Source organism: Aptenodytes patagonicus, chromosome 3 (genome assembly GCF_965638725.1).
Source record: "Aptenodytes patagonicus chromosome 3, bAptPat1.pri.cur, whole genome shotgun sequence".
Lineage (NCBI taxonomy): Eukaryota > Metazoa > Chordata > Aves > Sphenisciformes > Spheniscidae > Aptenodytes > Aptenodytes patagonicus.
The window spans coordinates 84,306,198-84,327,514 of record NC_134951.1 but is presented as its reverse complement, the minus strand read 5'-3'; the positions used below and the strand labels follow the sequence as shown (position 1 = coordinate 84,327,514).

Genomic DNA, 21,317 nt, shown 5'->3' with positions numbered 1-21,317 from the left:
TTATTTTCAGTTCATAAACTCTCAGCTGTCATCCCTGATTTATCTTCACAGCAAATTTCTGTTGGGATTACACTGCTAGAGCTTGGGCGATGCGGCACGCCTCCCTGCTTGCTACACTCTTCTGCCCCTTCCAGCCACAGCATTTCTAACCCGGGTTCGCGCTTCTCTTTTAACCCCTTTTTCATTCTTCCCTCTAACAGCGCCTGACATTTTGAGCATCTCGGTTGCGCTCCAGCATGGTGAGATCTGTATGAAGGAGAAGCACACTCTTAGTTTGTTGGAAAGCGCCCTCCATCCTCCTTTCCTCGGGGAGGGGAGAAGGGGCTCCTAGGGATAACGAAACCCCGCCTGCGTTCAATCCGCTGCCCAAACAATGGCTTTTTTTAAACATATGAAGACATCGCTGTATAGAGATCCTTTAAAAAATGTTTTCGCCGTCCCCAGCCGTAGAGAGAGCGATCACTTATTTGCTGGAAAGGGCTCCTCCCGCCCCTTCCCACTCCTGCCCTCCTTCCTCCCCCCGCCTCCCTTCCCCATATATTATTACTCTATGCCACCAACGTTAAAACAGCCCTACCGCGCTCCCTGCCCGAGCCACGGGCGTGAGGGAGCCTCTCCCTCGCCCCAAGCAGCCGCCCGCCGCCGGGCGGCTCCTCCGGCTCCGGCCCCGGCCCCGGCCCCGGCCCCGGCCCCGGCCCCGCCGCGCGGAGCTGTCTATCCCCGGCGGGTGCTGAACCGCCCGGCGCGGGAGCGGGGGCCGGAGCCCTCCCGGCCTCGCCCCGGCCCCCGGAGGCGAGGTAGGCGGCGAAGGGCGCCGCGGGGGATGGGGGGAGCCGGCGGCGGCGGCGACCCCGCGCCGCCCGCCTGAGCCCGCCCGCGCCCCGCACACAAAGCCGCGCCGCGGCCATGGAAGAGGAGCTGAAGTGCCCGGTGTGCGGCTCGCTCTTCCGGGAGCCCATCATCCTGCCCTGCTCGCACAATGTCTGCCTGCCCTGCGCCCGCACCATCGCCGTGCAGACCCCGGAGAGCGAGCAGCACCTTCCGTCCCTGCTCCACCCGCGGGGCCCCGCGCCGCCCTCCGCCGCCGCCGCGCAGGGGCCGGGAGCGGCCGCGGGCTCCGCCGCCTGCCTGGACTCGGAGTGCGCGGCGGGCGGCGGCGGCGGGGACCACGCGGACAAGCTGAGCCTGCACAGCGAGACCGACAGCGGCTACGGCTCCTACACCCCCAGCCTGAAGTCCCCCAACGGCGTGCGGGTGCTGCCGCTGGTGCCGGCGCCCCCGGGAGCGGCGGCGGCGGCAGCTCCGCGGGGCGCCGGTCCCGCCAGCTCCTCCCTCACCTGCCCGCAGTGCCACCGGAGCGCCTCCCTGGACCAGCGCGGCCTCCGCGGCTTCCAGCGCAACCGGCTGCTGGAGGCCATCGTGCAGCGCTACCAGCAGGGCCGCGCCGCCGCCGCCGCCAAGTGCCAGCTCTGCGACCGCAGCCCGCCCGAGCCGGCCGCGGTGCTGTGCGAGCAGTGCGAGGTGCTGTACTGCGCCGCCTGCCAGCTCCGCTGCCACCCGGCCCGCGGGCCCTTCGCCAAGCACCGCCTGGCGCCGCCGCCCGGACACCCGGGCGCCCCCGGCGGCGGCGGCGACGGCGGCGGCGGGAAGGGGGCGGGCGGCGGCCGCAAGCTGCCGACGTGCGCCGAGCACGACCTGGAGAACTACAGCATGTACTGCGTGAGCTGCCGCAGCCCCGTCTGCTACCAGTGCCTGGAGGAGGGCAAGCACGGCAAGCACGACGTGAAGGCCCTGGGCGCCATGTGGAAGCAGCACAAGGTGAGTCCCGTCGGCCGGCCAGGAGGAGCTGGGACGATGCTCGGCGCTGGGATTTGTTCGTCCCAATGCCCTGACTTCGGGTTGGAGTTTGTGGGACATGAGGACACTTCACGTCCGCCATCCTCCCAGACTTTTTCCCCTTGGCACGGTGTTCTTAGGTCTCCGGTCCTTCCTGACTGTCCCGCGACTCGGCATTCTCTGCTCAGGGTTAGAAAACCCACAGACTCCCTCCCGTATTGGCCTCGCCTTATCTCAGCCAGCAAATCTCAGGCTAAACCAGGGCCCCAGAGACACCTGGGATTAGCAAGTCTGTCTCACTAACTTGTTTGCCTTTCACAGGGTCCTTGGCCATCCTGTCCTCTCACAGGTGGCACCAGCCGCCTGTGAGGAGTAGGAGTAGACAGGATGGTCATTCCTTCTTTTCACCTCCTCCCTTTCACCTGGGCCTCGGTGGGAGCTGCCACAACCATTCCCTGCCACGTCTACCTCCCTGCCATTGTGTCAATGAGGGAGAGTGGCCTGGAGCCACCCAAATGTTTTAGACAGGAAAGTGTGATAGGCAGGATCACGGGACATCGTGTTGTCTTCCGGGCCTCAAAGAGGCCTCCCCTCCCTCGCAGTTCCCAAAGAGGCCAGAAGGAATGGCTGGAGGGACCTTCATGACACAAAAATGAGTAAGGAAGAGTAGGATGGATGGGGTCTGGGGACAAGTAAAGCTTTTTCTGATTCACGTAATGTCACGGTCTGATTCATGCTTCCCTGCAAGCGATGCTCCTTAGGCCTCCCTGGAGGCCCCATGGGAAGACTTCAGAGCCGGCTGCTTTGCAGCACAGGCAGTTTGCCGAGCTCTAGTAGAGCTGCTGGGTCACTTGGCCACTCTCTCCTTGTTAAAAATAAGACTTTGCAACCATTTGAATAAAGAGCAAGATGACCTTAGAAGTCGAAGAAGTGTATGAAGTTAGCTCATTCTTGCTAAGAACGGTGGACTCTGGGAAAATGATTAGTTAAAACATATGAAGGTACAGAGGGGACTTTAATACCTGAGTGCTGAGAGCAGTCCTTCAGAGCTCCCCGCTGTACTGGGAGGAAAGGACTTCTCCCACAGCTGTGCAAAGAGCACTTGGCTAGCACTGCTGGCTGCAGGATTCCCTTCTTCTCACTCTCTGCTGCAGTTAGCAGTAAAGGAAGCACAGAGAGATCCTTTCAGACACTGCAGGAGAGGACAAAATCAAGACGGGTCTCATCATCCCTTAGCCATGGAGTGGTTGAGCACAAGCTAGGCTAAGACATTTGGCAAGGAAAAAAAATGACTTTCGATTTTAAGATTCAGAACAGGTGCCGCTTGGGGTGATCTGCATAGTTTGTCCGTCTGAGAAAGACAAACTTCTTCGTGTTTCAGTTTGAATACTCTCTGCCAAGGGCCCAGCCATCTCCTCCCTAACGTGGCAGGTGTTTGTGCAGAGGAGACATTCTCGTGGCCCAGATAGAGCAGATGACAAATTCGCAGCTATTGCTACTTGTGCTAATGGTAGGATCCACTTCTGAGCAGAATTATTTTAATGAGCAGGGACTGAATTCACTGTGCAAGTGTGGCTGATGTTTTGGAGTGTGAGAGACCAGCTTGTGCTGTATTATGGTCTACCTCGAGTTAAAACTGTTTGATGCATTTTGAACAATGTGATAAACTCTGGTGTAATCAAAGTGCACAGTCAGTCATTTGCTTTCTTTCCTGCTGTCAAATACTGTCAAAAGAAGGAACAATACCCTGGTGGTTTGTATTTTTACTGCATTTTTTTCTGAGAGTAAGGTATCACAGAATGTGATTTTCTGTTGATTTACAGACTCAATCAATGTGACAATTCTAGTGAAAGAAAAAAAATACTCAAAATTAACTAATTTGTGGGCTCTAAAATGATGCTCTTGTGAATATTATTTTTCCCTGAACAATGCACTTGGCAGAAAATAAATATAATGGAACCATATAGCCAGACAATCTAAATCATCAGCTCACATTCATTCAGATAAATTGTTTTGGAATGAGATACTTCTGCTTAGAAATAGTTCTCAGATACAACAATTTCTACAAGTTTATTACCTGTAGTTACTTTGGCCAAACCATAAATTACTTACATTGAGTGGTATGCCAAACGTAATTCAAGTTTTATGTGTTCTCTCTAGATGCTCCAGATGTAGCTGGTAGAGGCAGGTGGGAGGGCTTGGCTGTAAGCGTTCTTAGCCCAGTAAATTTGACAGACTGACCGTTGCTCACCATCAGCTGATAAGCACCTGCTTATCTCCTTCTAAGGCCAGTGGTATTCTTCACCTAAGAAGGGCTGCCAGAGCCGTTTCCCCACCTCTCACAGTTTCATCCCACACCAGCAAACTTGAACCAGTTTTTCTACTGACTTCCAGAACTGCTTTTCCAGAGGCCCTGCCTGCCTTCAGCTTCAGAATCCATTCCCATCCCGCTTCTGTATCAGCCTTTTGTTCAACCTGTCTGGGTTGAACAAAACTCAACTCCTTTGTCTGGGCCTTATATAGTGATTTAGAATCATAGAACCATAGAAGCATTAAGGTTGGAAAAGACCTCTAAGATCATCGAGTCCAACTGTCAACCCAACACCACCATGTCCCTAAGTGCCGCACCTACACGTCTTTTAAATACTTCCAAGGATGGTGACTATTTAGTGGCAAATAGAGTGTATAACCTTGTCCGTACAGTGCTTCAGACCGTGCAATGAAACATGCATTTGCCCTCAGCTGTACTGCTGGCATGAAAGCTGTACAAGACTGTTTGGCCCTTGTTAATGGTGCGGGTTTCCCCTTTATGCTGCTGTATGTAACTTCTTCAGAGAAATTAAAAATTGTGTACAATAAAAACAGGGGCCCAATGGCATAAATCAGTGTAAATCCACTGACTTAACTGGACTCTATTATATTCACTTGCATGAACCGTGCATCTAGACCAACAGTTTATGAAGTAAAACTGTGTAAGTCTACTGCCAAAATGAAGTCCTTTTAGATCTTCATAACAAGAACAGTGACACTGTTGTCAGATTTAAGTTGGTAGGCTTTTTGACCTACTAATACGAGGAATGATGGTGGACACGTTTCAGCTCTGCCCATTCTGAATGGTTATACACACACACACACACACATATATATACACACACACACCCCAAAACGCTGCAAAAAAAAGCCACAGCTGGATAGGTCTGTGACGGGCAAGCAGGCAGGCGGTTGAAGGCAAGTATAAGAGCCTGAACGCCTGCTTTTATTTGCCAGCCTAAAGAGTTGTGTTCGCAAAAACATGAGGGCTGTTTCAGAATTCAGCGCCATGGTAAGCTTATCCAATCAATAGTTAATCTGCTGCTAAAGAGAGATGGAGGGAAGACAAATTAAATGAGCATGGACTGTTCGGTTGAAAAAGGATGTTGGCATTATCTGGTTCATTTTCTAAAATCAAAGGAAGCATCCGTCTTCCGTGCCCATCCGGGTTTAATTACTCACCCTTATTATCTCCCTGTTCCTGTAGAAGTAGAAACTTGGTATCCATCTCCAGCATCCACATTTTTGGTTGCAAGACCAGGTATTCAAGTAAAGATAACGCCAGGTAGAATACCGTTTGTCAGGAGTTATTAATCGTCGCAGTCAACAGAGCTTGTAACATTTCAGTTTGGCTTCCAGTAAATATTTCTGCAGCACGAAAGATTGCTCTGAGTGTACAGGGCATTTTTTATGGCTTGGTTGGTTTACTGAGGGCTTAGTCATGTAGCTCCATTTGAGTTTAATGGGAAGTGCATGACTAAATTCCACTGCTTTGTAAGGTATCTTTTACAAATGCTTGGAAAAACAAGGCTATTATCTCTAAGTGGGTTTCACAAATGGACATCTGGTCTTGTCCTCGGCTTCACGCTGCAGTTGCGTTAATGCAACCACAGGTTTTAATGAACACGGCAATTCGCTTACGAGCCCTTTGAACAATGACGTTGTTGAGTTTCTATTGCAGCTCTTTGCAATGGGAGCGTGCCGGGAGCCAGGAGTGACTGTGCTAATTGCCATCGTACATATGCTGGTTACAATTTGTCTGCAGTGATTCAGTTTTCTGTGGCTGCTGTGATGCCCACATACAGCTTTCGGCTCTTCTTATCTGGTGAAATGCACTTTGAGATGATTTGAGAGCTCGGGCAGATGTTGGAAAAGTGGAAGTTTTACTTTTGTCGGGGCCAGCCATTGGTTTTGATTTGAAAGAAAGGAGCCCTTGCCTCCTTGGGACAATGCGGTCAGGCCAGTCAATGGCAGAGCATGCCATGCTTTTGCCACCTATTTCTTTCTCGCTTCCTCCCCAGCTGCTTGGTCATATGCTGCTTCCACCTTGTCTTGTGTTAGCTTGACAAACCAAAGGCTCAAACGTGCCTTGTGGACGGAGCGCAAAGTGCGATCAAAAGGGGTGGGCTTTAAACTCCGGCAACCACGATCAGCCCGTGGAGAGCTGATCTGAAATCCTGATCTTCTGGTCTGGCAGAAAAAAGAGATCCTTTCAAGGACTTAGGGTTTGGTTCTGTGACCTCAAGTACCATTCATATCAAACATCATCGCTTTAACTTTTTGTGAAGTGGCAGGAGTTTGTGTAAGAGAATATTAAATATTCAAATATTGAGAAACATACACAGTAATGTGTCTTCCCATTACATTTGCTACAAATGAGTTGTGGTAAAGCATGTTTTATTTTCAAATTTAGCACTAATGTAATACCTACAACTGGGCTAAAAGGAAAAAGTTTGTGTGAATATGAGGAAAAAAAACTAGGATGTCTTCCTTCTCTATAATTCAGTCCCAGCTCCCAGTCAGGGTTTGTACCCACTTCCCACAGAGCCGTGTGGGGTTAGGCAGGTGCCTCTGCCTGCGTAAGGCTGCCTGCCTCAGAGCTGGGCTGTGAAGTGCCCAGAAGGAGCTGCCAGGGTCTGCTCTTTGCTGTCCTGTGCGAATGAGCGAGCGCAAGGGGAGGATGAGTAGGAGACATTCAGGCAGGAGGTAATCTCAAAACTTTGGCAGCCTGAAGAAGTGAGTTGTGCCCTTTTCAGGGATGGAGTAATTGTCTTCCCTCCAGGAGCGAGAGGGGAGCAGAGAATGAGTGGTGACTTACTGAATTTCAATTAGCTCTCCTCTTAGAGGCTCATAACCTTTGTGCCTTCCTACATACAAGGCTCTGTCTCAAGGCACACTCTAGTCCTAAGGAATCAAGAAAAGGAATTAACCTTCTGAAAGCCAGATGTTAGCAAAGATACTTCATTTTCCATTTCCTGATGTCAGTTTGGCAAGGATGATTAACTCTGGTAGTTGCCAAGTCCGCCTGAGGGATAGACCCACAAAGAGAGTGTCTAACCTGCAGGACACTCATGATGGGACCTATCTGGTCACTCTGTGTTATGTCTGCACAGAGAAGTAATTCTGGATCAGGGCTTGCCATGGGCTGACAAGCGGAGCAATACGGTTTCTGTAATCCCAGCTGTGCTTCCAGGGAAGCATGCGCCGGGGCTGCTCTGCTCAGACCGCGGCGGTTCTGGGTCTGCCCAGGGGCAGAACCGCTGTTTCCTTCCCTTCTTGGAAGTCCATCAAGAAGCTGCTTGCTCATTTTAGAGATCTCAGATACCGGCTGAGCAAAGAGGATGTTGGGTCTTCAGTTTGGACTTAGAATAGATATAGTCCTTATCTCTCACCAGTCAAAAGTTAGAGGAAGGGTTTTTTTCCCAACTTTTCCAGAAGTATACACCCTTTTGTTGGGGTGGAGCATGGGAAACTGGAGCCCCAAAGGGACATTACTATGAAGTCTGAAAATGCAGATTTGTTGTGGTGTATCTCAGGTTTAGTAGAATCGACCACATTTATAAAAAATTCAGGCTTTAATGAAAAGAAGAGTACCATTTTGGAAAGCACTTGGGGATTTTCAGCATGACAGATGCTACTGTGTAAGTGTAAGACTATTATTTCCTTGTATATGTGGGTAGCTGTCTTATAAAAAGGTATTTTGACTTACCAAGTCACTGCAATAAAGTGGAATGTGCAGACACAATACTTGACTGCCCCCACATGCATATTTCACCTTTATTAAATCTTATTACAATTAAAATCTTAACTATTCTTTTCTAGCACAAACACTCTGTGCATGTAAGAATACATGTGACAGCAAGTAAGCCTTTTAGAACATTATTAATCATCAAACCCAAGGATTAGTAAGAAACACATTTGCATTTTATCTCTAATTTTTCTTTCCCCCCCACCCCCTTTTTTTTCTTGCAGGCACAGCTGTCTCAGGCTTTAAATGGTGTTTCAGATAAAGCAAAGGAAGCTAAAGAATTTCTGGTTCAGCTGAAAAATTTATTGCAGCAGATTCAGGTAACTGTAGAATATTAGCTGTTTTGATAATACAGTAATCAATAGAACTGAGTGAATAATTTATTTGAAGACTTTGTCTTCTGTGCTGTTCTCATCTTTCCTGGAATCATCTAACCTTTCTTGAATGGATTTGCTAGGCAAAATTATTCATCAAATAATGCCTGCAAGCCCCTCTTAGCTTCTAAATTGTTTGCTGTTTATTGCAAGAAGCTGATACTCAATACTGGACATCTGAGCTGTGTTGATCAGTATTTGATTGAATCCATCAGTCATGCTTCCGGGCTCCTTCCTGACTGCAATTGCTTCAGCTGGGCATTTAGGATAAGTTCTCATTTTAACACATTCAAAATTTACTACTTGTTTTTCATCTTACATTTCCTAAAAATGTACTCGAATCTGGACAAAATCCAGCCAACCTGTTTATTAGAGTATTTGTAGGAAGTCAAAAAAAAGAAGAAGAAACAAATGCTACTAAATCAATGTGGTCGTTTATTGAAGCAGAAGATATTTTCATGCCTATAATTTCCCAGCTTTAATAGTCAGAAGAGGGCTCATGGTGAGTGCGGTAATTGAGTGCACAAACCCAAAACAAAACAAGTCCCGTTTTCAACCAAATTTAGACTCGTCAGTGCTGGAGGTCAGGTGATCCTCAAGGTCCTTCTCACCCTGCAGAATGTGGCTGGAAATGTGCTGCCATAGTTTGAGCTTCACAGCGCCCAGGAGGGGGCACTTGTTATCTCCAGCAGTGCTCTGTGGCGGTGGGTTTTCTGTGGGATATGCATCATCTGCTCTGCGACATGCCTGCTCTGCTGCTTGCTCATCTTTCATCAACAAGCAAGTCCTGTGCCTGTTACTAACAGAAAGCCAAAGCAGAAGTTCAAACATTGACTTTAATCATTAAAATATTCCACTTAACACTCCAGATGATGAATTCGTACCACAAATGCTCCCCAAGCTCTCAAGTTGCCACAGGGCAGTGTAGCTACCCACCTTTGCAGTCTTCTGCGGCCTCGCGGGGAAGGGAAGAAACCAAAACTGAGAAACTGGTAACAAAAAGCACATCTAACTGAAAGAAACCAGTGTGAAGCCACCGACTGGCACCTGTCACATGCCACGTTTTGGTCACGGTCTGAGGTTTCTCTTCAGCTGACTTTACCTATCTAAAAGTTAAGTAGCTCATCTAACCTAGTCGTTAGGGCTTCTTTCATTGTCCAAGGAGAAAGACAGGCACCTCTAGAGAGCAGTTCTTCCTATAGGTATGAACAGGTATTTTAGGATGGGATAACTCATCCAAAACAGTAGTCTATCAACAATCTTTTCTTGAGTCACCTAGCTCCATTAAAAATGTATTTTTCCCTCCTGAAACCTAAAGGTGGCCTATTATGACTATTTATGACTATGCTGTAAAATCCTTTAATGTGTTTCAATAAAATCACTGCCAAATTGCTCTGCATAAGGGAGCTGCTACAATTAGATCAAAAGACCAAGCCATTTCTTTGATGCTGCTCATTGCTTAAAATGCTAGAGGAGAACTCAGAAGAGGAAATTGCATTCAGCAATCACCCTCTAACATTTAGGCATGTCTAGGCACAAAGCTGGATGTGAACCTCACGTGTTGAGCCAGTCTCCAGCATGAGTCTGAGTGAGGACATCAAATTTCAGCAAACCAAAACAGCAGGATGAATCAGCTGCATATGTATTCATAAGTAAAACAAGGCTAGGGCATAACTCTGAGTGCTAAAGGATGATCACCCACAGAGTTTAACCGTTAATGAGCTCCCTGGCATGGTTTTGTCCCGTGACAAATTGCACTCTTCCCAGGTGATGCCTGAGCAGCATTTGATGATAGCACATACCAGGGAATACTCCTGGTAGGCAGGTTTGGTACAGCCACGCTATTTTAGGGGAAAGGGCTTAGATGTGTCATGAGCTAATCTGTGCCTTTTGGCATCTGGAACAGAAAACCGGTTCTTGGATTGTTCTTTGGGAGGGAATAGATGTAGCCTTTGTGCGTAGATTTATACCCAGAACCATGTATCTCAGAGCAGGTTATTTCTAATAGAAGTCTTATGACAGTTGCCACACACGCACATACAGATATTTACCCCTCAGCAAAAATGTCTTTAAAATGTATGTTTACACAAAGGAGTGAGCTATATATACGTTTTATTATCCTGTCTCAATGCACAGCAGGCCAGACAGCCATCTGCACTCTTTATTTCCTCTCTGGGTTTGCCAGAGCTACCAGGAGCTGTGCTTTTATCTTTCCAGGGGCAGTTTGCAAGTTCATAATCTACTTTTCTTTTCCCTGCTTTGCAGATCTCGTTTCCCCCTCTTTTTTCCTTCCCTTCTCCCTTCTGAGGTCACTTTTAAATCTATTTGTCTCTTTTCAGAAACTGCCTGTTCCTCATTGCCCCTGTTGCTTCCTTGCTCCTCCTTGTTGGTGTCATCTTATTTTCACATTTTCCTATCTGCTGTAACAATTTCATCCTTTCTCACTTGAAAGAGACATAGCGCCAAACACCCTGTTTGATGTGTGAACAGAAAATGAGGAGAGAAACGATGCACTACAGCCATCGACTGATTCAGGTTCTGTACACAAACCAGCACTTCAAGAGTAGCTGGATGGAAATGGGCTTAAGAGGGAGTCGGGTGTGATATAAGCCAAGGAGGGAGAGATGCAAACAGGAGGAGTCTAAGACAAACCTGTGAACAGTAACTGAGCTGTCTGGTGTCTCTCCCCCCACCCATCTTGCTGGCAGGTCTAGGACTGCGGCGGGGGCCTCTCAGGGAAGAGTTACCCTGCGTCCCTCAGCTGGGGAGCGGGATGCACGGATCGCAGTGAAGGAAGGGAATACAGTGCTGAAAATTTTGCTCTCAAAAGAACAAAGACAAAGCAATGAACAGAAAAGAAGAGAAAAGCATAAACAAAAGAGCTAAGAGATAGTAATGAGTTAGGGGTGTGCGATAGCTTTCCATGGAGATGCTTCTCCTTCAGCACACATTTAAAATCTTCTCACATTTAATGCTTTTTTTTTTTTTTTGGTAACTTGGGGGATTGGGAGGAAAGCTGATAGGACAACCGAACATCTCCTGGAAAGAGGAGCTTGAAAGCTTTCTCCTTCTTCTAGTCTGACCAGCAGGGGAAGTGAGGGAGAGCCTCCCTTTGAATGGGTGCTACAGCATCAGTTCCACGGCCACAGAAAGCCATCCCCCGGAGGAGGGGCAGCTCAGGACCTTGTAGTACCATCTGCTCAGATTTCTACAGCTGCAGTGGGATTCTGTGGTAGCAGGGTTTGTTCCCCATTGATAGGACAGGGGTTTATGTAAGGCTAAGTGATACACAAAATCTCAGGGATTCGTACCTGATTAATTTCCTTGTAATAAGCCTATAGACCAGATTCTGGTCCGTAATTCTCTTCTAATTGCCATGGCGTAGAGCCAGTGATTTAAAAGTTGCTACAGTGGGATAATTAAAACAGAATGGGGCAGAACCCTCTTATGTATATGTATGCACTATGTATGTGCATGTTTAGATTTTACATTATGTTGTACTACATCTGTTGTCCAGAGACTGCCGGTGAATCAGGGTTTTAAATAAGCCCATTTTGTGGCATAGCATCTTACTGTTTCATTTTATAGCATGCAGCTATTACTGGTACAGCTATAATGAAATCAGAAAGGCAACAGAAATGCCGAAGTCTTGAAAGGAAATATTCTCTGAGTGGAAAACCAGGTAAGAATGAATGATAGCTTAAAGTGTAAAATATACTTTCTTTGATGAGTATGACTCTTGCCTTCTTTTAGGAGAACGGGTTGGATTATGAAGCCTGTCTTGTTGCTCAGTGTGATGCCTTGGTTGATGCGTTAACGCGACAAAAGGCAAAGCTGCTCACAAAGGTGACCAAAGAACGTGAGCACAAGCTGAAGGTGAGCACAACTCTCATCAGCTGAGCATGGCTGTTGATACCTGCCGTTACTGCACACTTTGTTAAGTCCCCAGCCCTTTACATCATGAAAACTCCTAACAACCAAATCTAATGACCAAATCCTTCAGCAGGTTCCAGTTCAGCAGTTTGGTGGAACTGTGCTTATACACTTAAAATGAGGCATATACTTCAGCAGTTTGTTGAATCAGGCTTTTTTTATCTGATGACTTTGGGCTGTCTTTTGAGAGGTGCTTGTCAGTGAAACCTGTGTGGTTTGGATACTGGGACCTTCCAAATGCAAGAAAGCCCTTCTGCCCAAGTAAAATGTTGGGATTTTGGAGTCTCTTCAAACCTTTGAAATTCAGGCAAGCCACCCCCAGAAGTCCATGTGCTTACTCAAAAGGTATTAAAGAAATACAGTAAAGGGGGGTGGGAGAAGAAAGCTATAAATGGTTGAACAAAGTGGCAGTCAAGAAATGTTTAAATAGACACATTTCTTGAAACGTCGAACTGCATATGTGATTTTGAGGTATTATATTGCCAGTAGCATTAATAGTATCTAAGACAGAAGGAAAAAATGAAGTGAAAAATCTAACGTAACAAACAATGAATAAAATCTATCTGAGATCAGCATTTGTACTGATCCTGTTGTACCTCAGGAATTGTGCTATTGAACACAGTGCTATTAGGCCTAGTCTACAGCCATGTGGCAGCAGAATCAAGTCCAAAATCTGGAAAGATGAGATGCAGCTTTTTTATTTCTTAATCCCAGCAATGCGTTCTTAAGCAGAGCAGGATCAATGGTCAATTGTGAAGAGAATGGTAGAGTATAATCTGCAAGAAACCACTCCTGCAGTTATCCTCTATAATATTTGCCTTTTAAGTGAAGGATTTTTTAAAAGCTCAGATTTTAGTGAAAGTGTGATTGTAAATGTGAATACTGCAAACGCAGAAACATGTTCTGTGCTCTTTCTGCCCCGAGCAAGCCTGATCTTTGAGCAATTAATCTGCTCTGAAAATTGAGATTCCCTGTGCACAACATTTTGCCAAGCTAATTATCGGTATTTACAATACAGAGCAAGTGAGTGTAGCTGATGGAGATATGGCAATGGCCATATGGCAGCTAAATTAAGCATAGCTTTAACACACTCTTCCATTCGTTGTCTCTTCTGAAATAATCTTTTATACAATTCACTGCAAGCTGAGGCAGTCATCAGAACTGTACTGATGCTTGTTTTCCAGGTTGTTTGGGACCAGATAAACCACTGTACGCTGAAGCTACGCCAGTCAACGGGGCTTATGGAGTACTGCCTAGAAGTTATCAAAGAAAATGATCCCTCTGGGTTTTTACAGGTATTTTTCTTTCCGATGTTCTGGGGGAAAAAAAGAAAAGACGTTAAAGTTAAATCTAAAAATGGGTGGCTTTGCTAATTACCCTCTTCCACCTCTGAGGCACGTTCACTTCAATTCCTGTTAGTACTGTCTAAAAGCTCAGACAGCCTGGTGACTGCATGAACGTCCCAGCGAAGGGATGGCTTTGAACAGCCGCGCTCTGACCGAGGTGTGGAATTAGCGGTCACACCACTTCCCTGACTGCTGACATCTTTCCTTGTGCCAGCCCTTCCTTCAGGGCTGAAAGAGAGATGCTATTCAGTTAATGATAACTTTCTGCAGAATATTATTTTATTCTCATCTGAGAAACCCAACACAGGGCATCACAGAGCTCTCTGATCAATTTGGAAGGCAGCAGAGTAGTACTTCTCCCCTTTTTGCTTCTCCCCTTCGCATTACTCTTTCCCATGTGAAAGGGTCCTTTCAACATCTCCCTAGTGAGGAAATCCAGCCTTAAGAAGGGCTTGCGTGTAGCTTCGCTTCACTGGGCTTGTTGCACCTCACAGGGCTACAAGACATGTCTTGCAGCTGGAGGATCCAGGTACCCCCTCTTTGCAAAATATGGCCTAGCCAGCAATTGCCTTAATTTGCAGGATATTGTTTCTTAGGTGTAAGCAGTGAAAGTGTCCATTGATGAGATAAAACATAACAGTTTTATTATCCAATTAATTATTTTGCCTAATTAATGCTATTATTTTTATGAATTATTTTATTTTGCCCTATTAGTTTTGTTGCCTTACTAATTGCCTAAGAAGAAAGGCACATCAAACAAAATGATCTGCACGTGGCTGTCAGCTGAACAGGGCACGCTGCACGCATGAATGCATGAGTGTCAGGGGGCTGTCACAGCATCCCTAAAAAACAGGATGAGAATTAGCCAACTTAAACCTATTAGCACTCCAGATTGATTGTTACTGTCACGTCTGGTCTCAAGCAAGAGTGGGGAATGTGTGGTGTATATTAATCTCAAGACCACACAGATTTTAGCAGGCTGTCGGTTGGATGCTGCAGGACAAATGAAACCTTTAGGTCTTATCTACATGCTAGCTAGATACATGCTTTGTTTTCATTTCAGCTTACTTTTCCTGTAACCTTTGTGGCTTCATTCTTTGCAGTCACCTTTTATAAAAAAATACTTTTGTTTTTACCTTTTCCTAGTTTATCTAATGATGCTTTCAAGGCAACCAGCTAACACTGAGGCACTGCATTACTTAGAGCAACTAATTCTGCAGCCAGGACACTGAAACACAGCCAAGGGATCCAGCATCCCAGTAAGTGACTCCAAGGTTGCAGGAGGGCTATAGGATGCTTCTCTGCTTACTGCACAAACTGATTAGGAGCTGTTGATGCAGGGGCTCAGACAGGAGTGTCTTCCAGTAACAGTAATGAGGAAAGGTATCTGGACTCCTGCAATAAAGAAAAACTCTCTCTGACCTATCCAGAAGAAAATTCTGCTCCCTGTGATTTACAGGAAGCTCACTGGGAGGGACTCCAGATATCCAAATGGCAGCTTCACTGAACTCAAGGACAGTTGAGTTCATTGATTTCCGCAGAGCCAGGTTTTCACTTCCAGACGAGTCTGTTGCGATCATCTTAGTCTGACTTTTGGCCTAGTTGTCTGTGGGCTGAGCTAGAGCAAAGCTTTAAAAATGAAATTCAGTTCTGATGTAATGATAGAAAACCCATCATATTCTTTGGAAATCTATCTGACAACTTATCACCCTCACTGTGAGAAATATACACCTTCCTTCCCATTTGATTGTTTTATTCCTTTCAGCTTTCATCCACTGAATCATCTCTGCTGAATGGAGAGACCCTCTAACATTTAAGCCTGTCTTTGTGCAACTGCTTTTTAAACAGGAGAGCAAAACTAGACTGTGCACATCAGAGAACAGAGTGCAGAAGTATATGTGGCATTCAGAGGCATGATACGTAACATAATCTTAACAGGATTTATAAATGCGATTTTTACTTTCCTACCCTAGGATGAGACTTGTTTTGAAAACATGAGGCGAAAGGATGCAACATAAGTGGAACTCACCCCAAAACGACCAGATCCCGTCTCAGCTGTCGTACTGTCATATTCCCGGTTTCCTTGTGCTCTATCTATCTCACAGGCATTCTGTCACTTTTTATGTGTCTTATCTGCCATTTCGTTATAAGCCTGATACTCTCTTTCAGATTTCGGATGCTTTAATCAAGCGAGTTCAGGTATCTCAGGAACAGTGGGTCAAAGGAGCCTTGGAGCCAAAAGTGTCTGCTGAGTTTGACCTGACTCTGGATAGCGAACCTTTACTGCAGTCGATTCACCAGCTGGATTTTATTCAGATGAAATGTAGGGGTGAGCTTTTATGATTTTCTTTTTTCTGTTTTTCATGCATGTGTTGATACAGTGCTGGGAAGAGGGGGGACATGGAGGGAGGAAAGAGGAGTGACTTGAAATTGCTGGATAGTTTTAAAAGGTTTTCAAGCAAATTTAGATTACTGGGTGTTTCTTAAAAAGGTGTGCTCACTTCACATGCAGTGACCTGAACAAGCTCAGACAGACATATCAGGTGCAGTTAAAGATTTGAAAAGATAAATTCTTCAGAATAGGGCTATCTATCAGCTTTGAAGATTAAAAAGACGTTAGCTGCATGAAACTTTATGCAATTTTACAGCATTCCTAGATTTAACATGGTTAATTCAAAATACCAATTACCCCTATCTTGTCAGGAACAGCTGAAGTAGTAAATAAATATTGCCACACACACACATATGCTTGAATAGGGGAAAAAAAAACCCCTTTGACTTATAGCTGGACTGTGCTGTGAACAGTGCCCAGCTTGAAAAACAATCATGAGGCAGAGATTCCCAAGGGGGAAGTAGCTCCATGGCTACCCTTCCTTGATTCCAGGTATCTAAATGATCCCGAGGGACACACTAAAGGGAAAGGAGGTTAAAAAAAGTATTTAAAAGCAGAAGCTGATGAACAGTAGATACCATTGGCAAAAAAAATATTAACATCATGCGCTTGTAATGAGCTTGGTTTATATGGAGCAGGATGAAAACTGCCTCAGAATTAGATAGATCCATAGACCGGCTAGATTTGAAGGCCATTGTGGTCCTGGGAATGATGCCATTAGCTTCCCTCAGTGGTGATTCAAGCCTTAATTATACATGTGGGTGACAGGGTAGAGGCTGCCAGAAGTCAATGAATCAGTTAAGGATAATTGTGTTGTGATGCTGGATGTGCTTTTTTTTCACTCCAAGCAACCATAAAGATTTCTGTTCAGTTTATCTGTCCTCTCTGGGCCTAATTCTGAACGTAAGAGACCCAAGATGAAGTAATTAGGGTGGATAATTTGGCAGATAAATATGTGGAGAAACAAGGGTAAACAGTTAAAGGCCAAAGTCTGCTCACCAAGAATGGTTTGCATCTTGGCATAAATGGGCTGCATTAAAGTTACTCAAAAAACACCCGTGAACTGCTCCTTTGAAATGTTAACAGTCAGGAAAGCAGAGTCAAGAGAGAGAGTATCACTGATAAAACTTCTCGGAATACTGTCTGCACTTGTCTGTTTAAATCAGTTTATATTTAATGCTAGCCATACTTATTCTTAAATATATTTAATACTGATCTTCTGCCACTCTCCTTCCCAAACATATAAAGAATTTAGTTAAACTATCCACTTTGATTGCTAATTAACCACAGGTCCCTTGAGGTGAGAGCAGCTTAGGTATTTGGCTTTTGGACATTCGTCTGGCTTTAAGCTTGAAGACTTGGAGACTTTAATTGAGCCAGATTCACTGGAACTTTATGAAAGATAGTGCTGTCTGCTGATGCTCTCATTTATCATACAATTGCAGTGAAGCTCTGGTACTGAGCTAGACATGGTCTAAGGAGAAGAGGACAGGACTGCTTCTGCCCAAACCCGTGCAGAGCTTACGAACACCCTTGGGCTTTGCTCCCCAGGTGCATCTTAATCGTTAGACCTCAGGAAGGGCTTTTCCTTGAGCTGTCTTGGCCTTGACCAGGGAGTACCTGCTGCATGTCCCATCAGGTTGCTCAGCATAACTGGCGTGACCATGTACACGCCATGCAAAGAATGGTGGAAATGCCATTTATCCTGGCCACCATTCCTTCATAAGGCACTGCATTATTCCTCCTCACACCTCTGTGTGCCCAAGCGGTACAAGCCACCGACTGGTCCCAAGCTAATATTCATAGGTATTGAGGATTGTTTAGTATATAGAGTTGTATTTATATTTTTCAGTTTATGACTGCAAATTTATTTGCATTTGAACTGCTCGGTCTGACACTTTGGCATTTTTTTTCTGAAATTTACCTTCATGACTTCAACCAGCTCTGCATTATCTTCTCATGCACAGTGGTCTTGCATCTAGAAATACAGGTGCCACAGAGTAAGCAACTCAGCATTTCAGCAGCGGGCACCCAGACTTACTGGGAACATCACTTTGCTGACTGTGAGGAGAAGCTGGTGTTGCAGGGTGATGTTTTGCTATTTATCACCATCAGGACTTGTATATTTCTGAGCCTCCAATTTCACAAAGAAAAATCTATGTGTCTCTTTACATCTGCTCCTCTTTCTCCAATCCTACCTACCCCAGCGCACCAACAAGTCATCAATCTTTGCCAAATGTTGGTGTTGAGGGGAGTGTTATTAAGTCACTATACTGGTTGATCTGACAAGAGTAGATGCATTAAAGACATCAGAGACGATCTGTAAAGGGAGTTTTGAGAAAACCTAGGAGAATGGGGCCAGTGTGACTTTTCCAACTGCAAGTTGTTTTGTTCCAAAAGCTTTCCAATGTAAGCTCTGTACTATTGTTATCGATGCTTAGTGCATGACTGAATTTCTATGTTTTTTTTCAAACTCTGGCCTCATTCAACCTCAGTGAGCTTGCAAGGGTCATTTAGAGTGAAAGCATGCTTGTAAGTAAACATTGATTCACTGTGTTAGACAAAGAAGAATGAAAATGAGAAGAAATCACATTACATTTGCTTTGATGACTTGTTCATGTACCTTACTGGTGGACTTTGTATAAGCCCATATCTAAAGCTAATCTCAATAAATAAAGATCAGGGAGTGTTTTTTCTTTTTACAGAAAGAAAAAGGAATTTGGTAACAAATTAAATGTGCAGAAATGTGATACGTGCAGAAGTAATGCTTAAGCAGTCATGTTGACCAAAGGGTCCCACTGATAGCCCTTTGGCAAGAGTCCCACACTCCCCAGGCTAGCTGACTTGCTGAGACACACGCACAGGTCTAATAATTGTTGGCATTTTGAGCTTTCCCAGATCCCTTTCCTCTGTCCATGTTTTCTTCTCTCTATTGCTTTTTCTGAGTGCCTTGGCACAAAATTCCTGTCCTCTTTGATGAATGGCTCAATGTGTACATCACATTTCCTCAGTTCAAGCTATGGGCATAGGCAAATATGTGTTCCAGGTTTATTTTGTTCAAACAGCTGGAACTGTCATGCAATCTTGGCTTGTTGTAAAATGGAGACTAGGTACAAAACAGGAAAAAATATAGCTACTCTCTGCTTTTCTGTACCACCTCTGAATACTCACTCATGTGCCCCTTCTCCTTGTCAGGAGTGACTCCTTACCTCTTCTGCAAACCAGTCCATGAAGATTCGCCAGACACCTCTCCTGCCACAAATCTTCTCTGCTTCTCCAGCCATGAGCTGGATATAATGAAGCCTTGATATAATGAAAGGGTAGCCTTTATCCCTGGTTCTGTCTGCTCTGTGTCATGGACCCAGGTCTTTGCCTGTGGTCTTTCCTTCTCTCTCGATAACACTCTTTGTAGGGTACTTGCTACAGCAGTGACTCAGGCTATTACAGGGCCGTACTGCAGTTTTGGAGGAGGTCAAAGTTTTCATGTTTCTGAGGGACCTGTTCTTCAACCGCATTTAGTCCTTTAAAAATTAATCTGGGAAGGTGAAGGGCATCGTTGCACAACTTGCTTGTCAAGAGGACAAATAACAGACATCTTAGAGCACCCCTACTCTACCCTGAGAGGAGATCAGCTGTGAGATACATTGAGCAATGTGTTTTTGAAACTGCTGGGTTGACAGTATCACAGACATCAGTATCACATTTTTTAGCTAAGTGTGACCTGCACTTTTAAAATAGCAGGACATCATTCAGACTCATTAATAGGTCTTGCTGTGCCAATGCAGTATCATTTCTCCCTTTATATTTTTAATCTTTTCCTTCAAAAACTCTCTAGAGGACTTTAAGTTGAACAAGAAGTGGGACAGCACTGTAATTTAACATCTGAGTCTTCTTTTTTTTTCTGACACTTAGCCTATATTTTTCTTTTCTTAGTCCTGTCCCGTTGCTCTTCACCATGAAGTATATCCCAGTGTCCCGATTATTCAACTCGCTTTGCATTTTCCTATGACTTTTACAACAAGTGTTCACCTTTTCTCCTCCCAGAGGGAACCTGAGATCAAGGCAAATCTCTGCCCATCCGCGTCCAGGGGAGGAGGCAGGAGGGCAGGCGCAGCGACCGTCATCCAGCAAAGCTGCACAGCTGCTTGGTGGGAGCTTCTTACCGCTCCTTCAGCTACTGTAGGTTGTGCAGTTCAGGCCACAGGCTAGCCCAAAGGGAGTATGAGGCTGATAAGGATTACTCACAAAAACTTAAATGTTCAGTGACACAGTAAAGAAGCCCAGGCACTTCCCCGTAGTATGTGTGACTCACACATAGGGCCAAAATTCACACTGCCCCTGGGAAGTGGGAACTACAGCACTTTACTGTATGAAAACATATCCTAATCTTAGACAGCATTCCTGTTTCCATAATTAAAAGGGACTTGTAAAACACTTACCCTCCCCCAAAAATTCTGCTCTTTTTTTTCAGCGTTGTGCATTACATGAACAGTCCCTGAAAGCCTCCCATCAGTGTTCCTAGGAGATTTTTGCAGGGGGTTGGAGAGGTTAGTGGCTTATTCAGAGGTGAGGGGGTGTTGTCTGTTTTGCACTTTATAAAATTCAGGAATTAGGTTTTCATCCAGTTTTGCCAGGGGGAGTCTCAGAAGTGGGGAGGAGCCAGCGAATGCCTCCTGAGAGGGTTAACCAGTTAGCTAAAGTGGCAGGAGTGTGGATGGCTGATATAGCCCTATCTTCTCCCAGGCTTATCAGTCACTGGAAATACACAGGCTAACAAACACAGACAAAATGCTAAACTTAAAATGGTTCACTTAAAAAATCTCATTACCTCTGAATTCCTTGTTTTCAGGTTTTTGACTCTTGTAATGTCACATTTCTGTTACTTCTCCAGACACAGTGTCTCCTACAGAAAAGTCTGAACTTTCCATGTGAAAAAACAAGCAGGTTTTTATTTATGACACCCTCTGAATCATCCTTAAATATCAAGGAATAGGAACAAGGCTTTTTTTTCTCTTTTCACAGAAAAACCTTCATGAGCTAATTTATAAAGCTCTTTTGTTTCAGATCACAGTCATTCTTCTGGGCTACCAACCATCCGTGTTCACTGCAGTGATGGATAATGCCAGCGGAAAGCCACTGTAGCTTCTGCACTGTTTATCACAAGTGTGATGTTGACTTTCATGCCACTTCCAAAGTGGGGTGAAACCTTAGCCCCGTCACACAGTAGCGTCCATTTTCCCACAGACTGCTTGGTTCACAAAACGCGAACAGTCTTCTTTTATCCAGAGAGGTAAAATAGGACGAAAGGAACAGCTCAAGGGCTTAGCTCTCCTGTAGACAGAGGGAGGAAAATAAAATAGAGGCTCAAAGCAGAGTAG

The 21,317-nt window shown here is 45.4% G+C and overlaps 1 protein-coding gene and 1 long non-coding RNA gene across 13 annotated transcripts in view; one reads left to right on the top strand and one right to left on the bottom strand.

Moving 5' to 3' along the window:
- The first annotated feature begins 906 nt into the window (after positions 1-906).
- Positions 907-21,317, top strand: part of TRIM67 (tripartite motif containing 67) — a 39,898-nt gene continuing 19,487 nt past the window's right edge. For 6 of the 12 annotated variants that reach the window (XM_076334065.1, XM_076334064.1, XM_076334060.1 and 3 more), the window contains exons 1-6: positions 907-1,068; positions 1,141-1,818; positions 8,119-8,214; positions 12,022-12,144; positions 13,386-13,496; positions 15,717-15,870. In XM_076334065.1, coding sequence (XP_076190180.1) covers positions 907-1,068; positions 1,141-1,818; positions 8,119-8,214; positions 12,022-12,144; positions 13,386-13,496; positions 15,717-15,870 — 1,324 coding nt within the window. Of the gene's footprint in view, positions 1,819-8,118; positions 8,215-12,021; positions 12,145-13,385; positions 13,497-15,716; positions 15,877-21,317 lie in introns of all 12 variants that reach the window. The other 6 variants (XM_076334057.1, XM_076334055.1, XM_076334066.1 and 3 more) reach the window with 4 other exon arrangements.
- On the bottom strand, positions 8,681-19,360 carry LOC143158291 (uncharacterized). Its single transcript, XR_012994961.1, has 2 exons — positions 19,149-19,360; positions 8,681-9,067 (listed from the first exon to the last, which is right to left on the bottom strand). It is a non-coding gene; the product is annotated as an uncharacterized LOC143158291 (long non-coding RNA).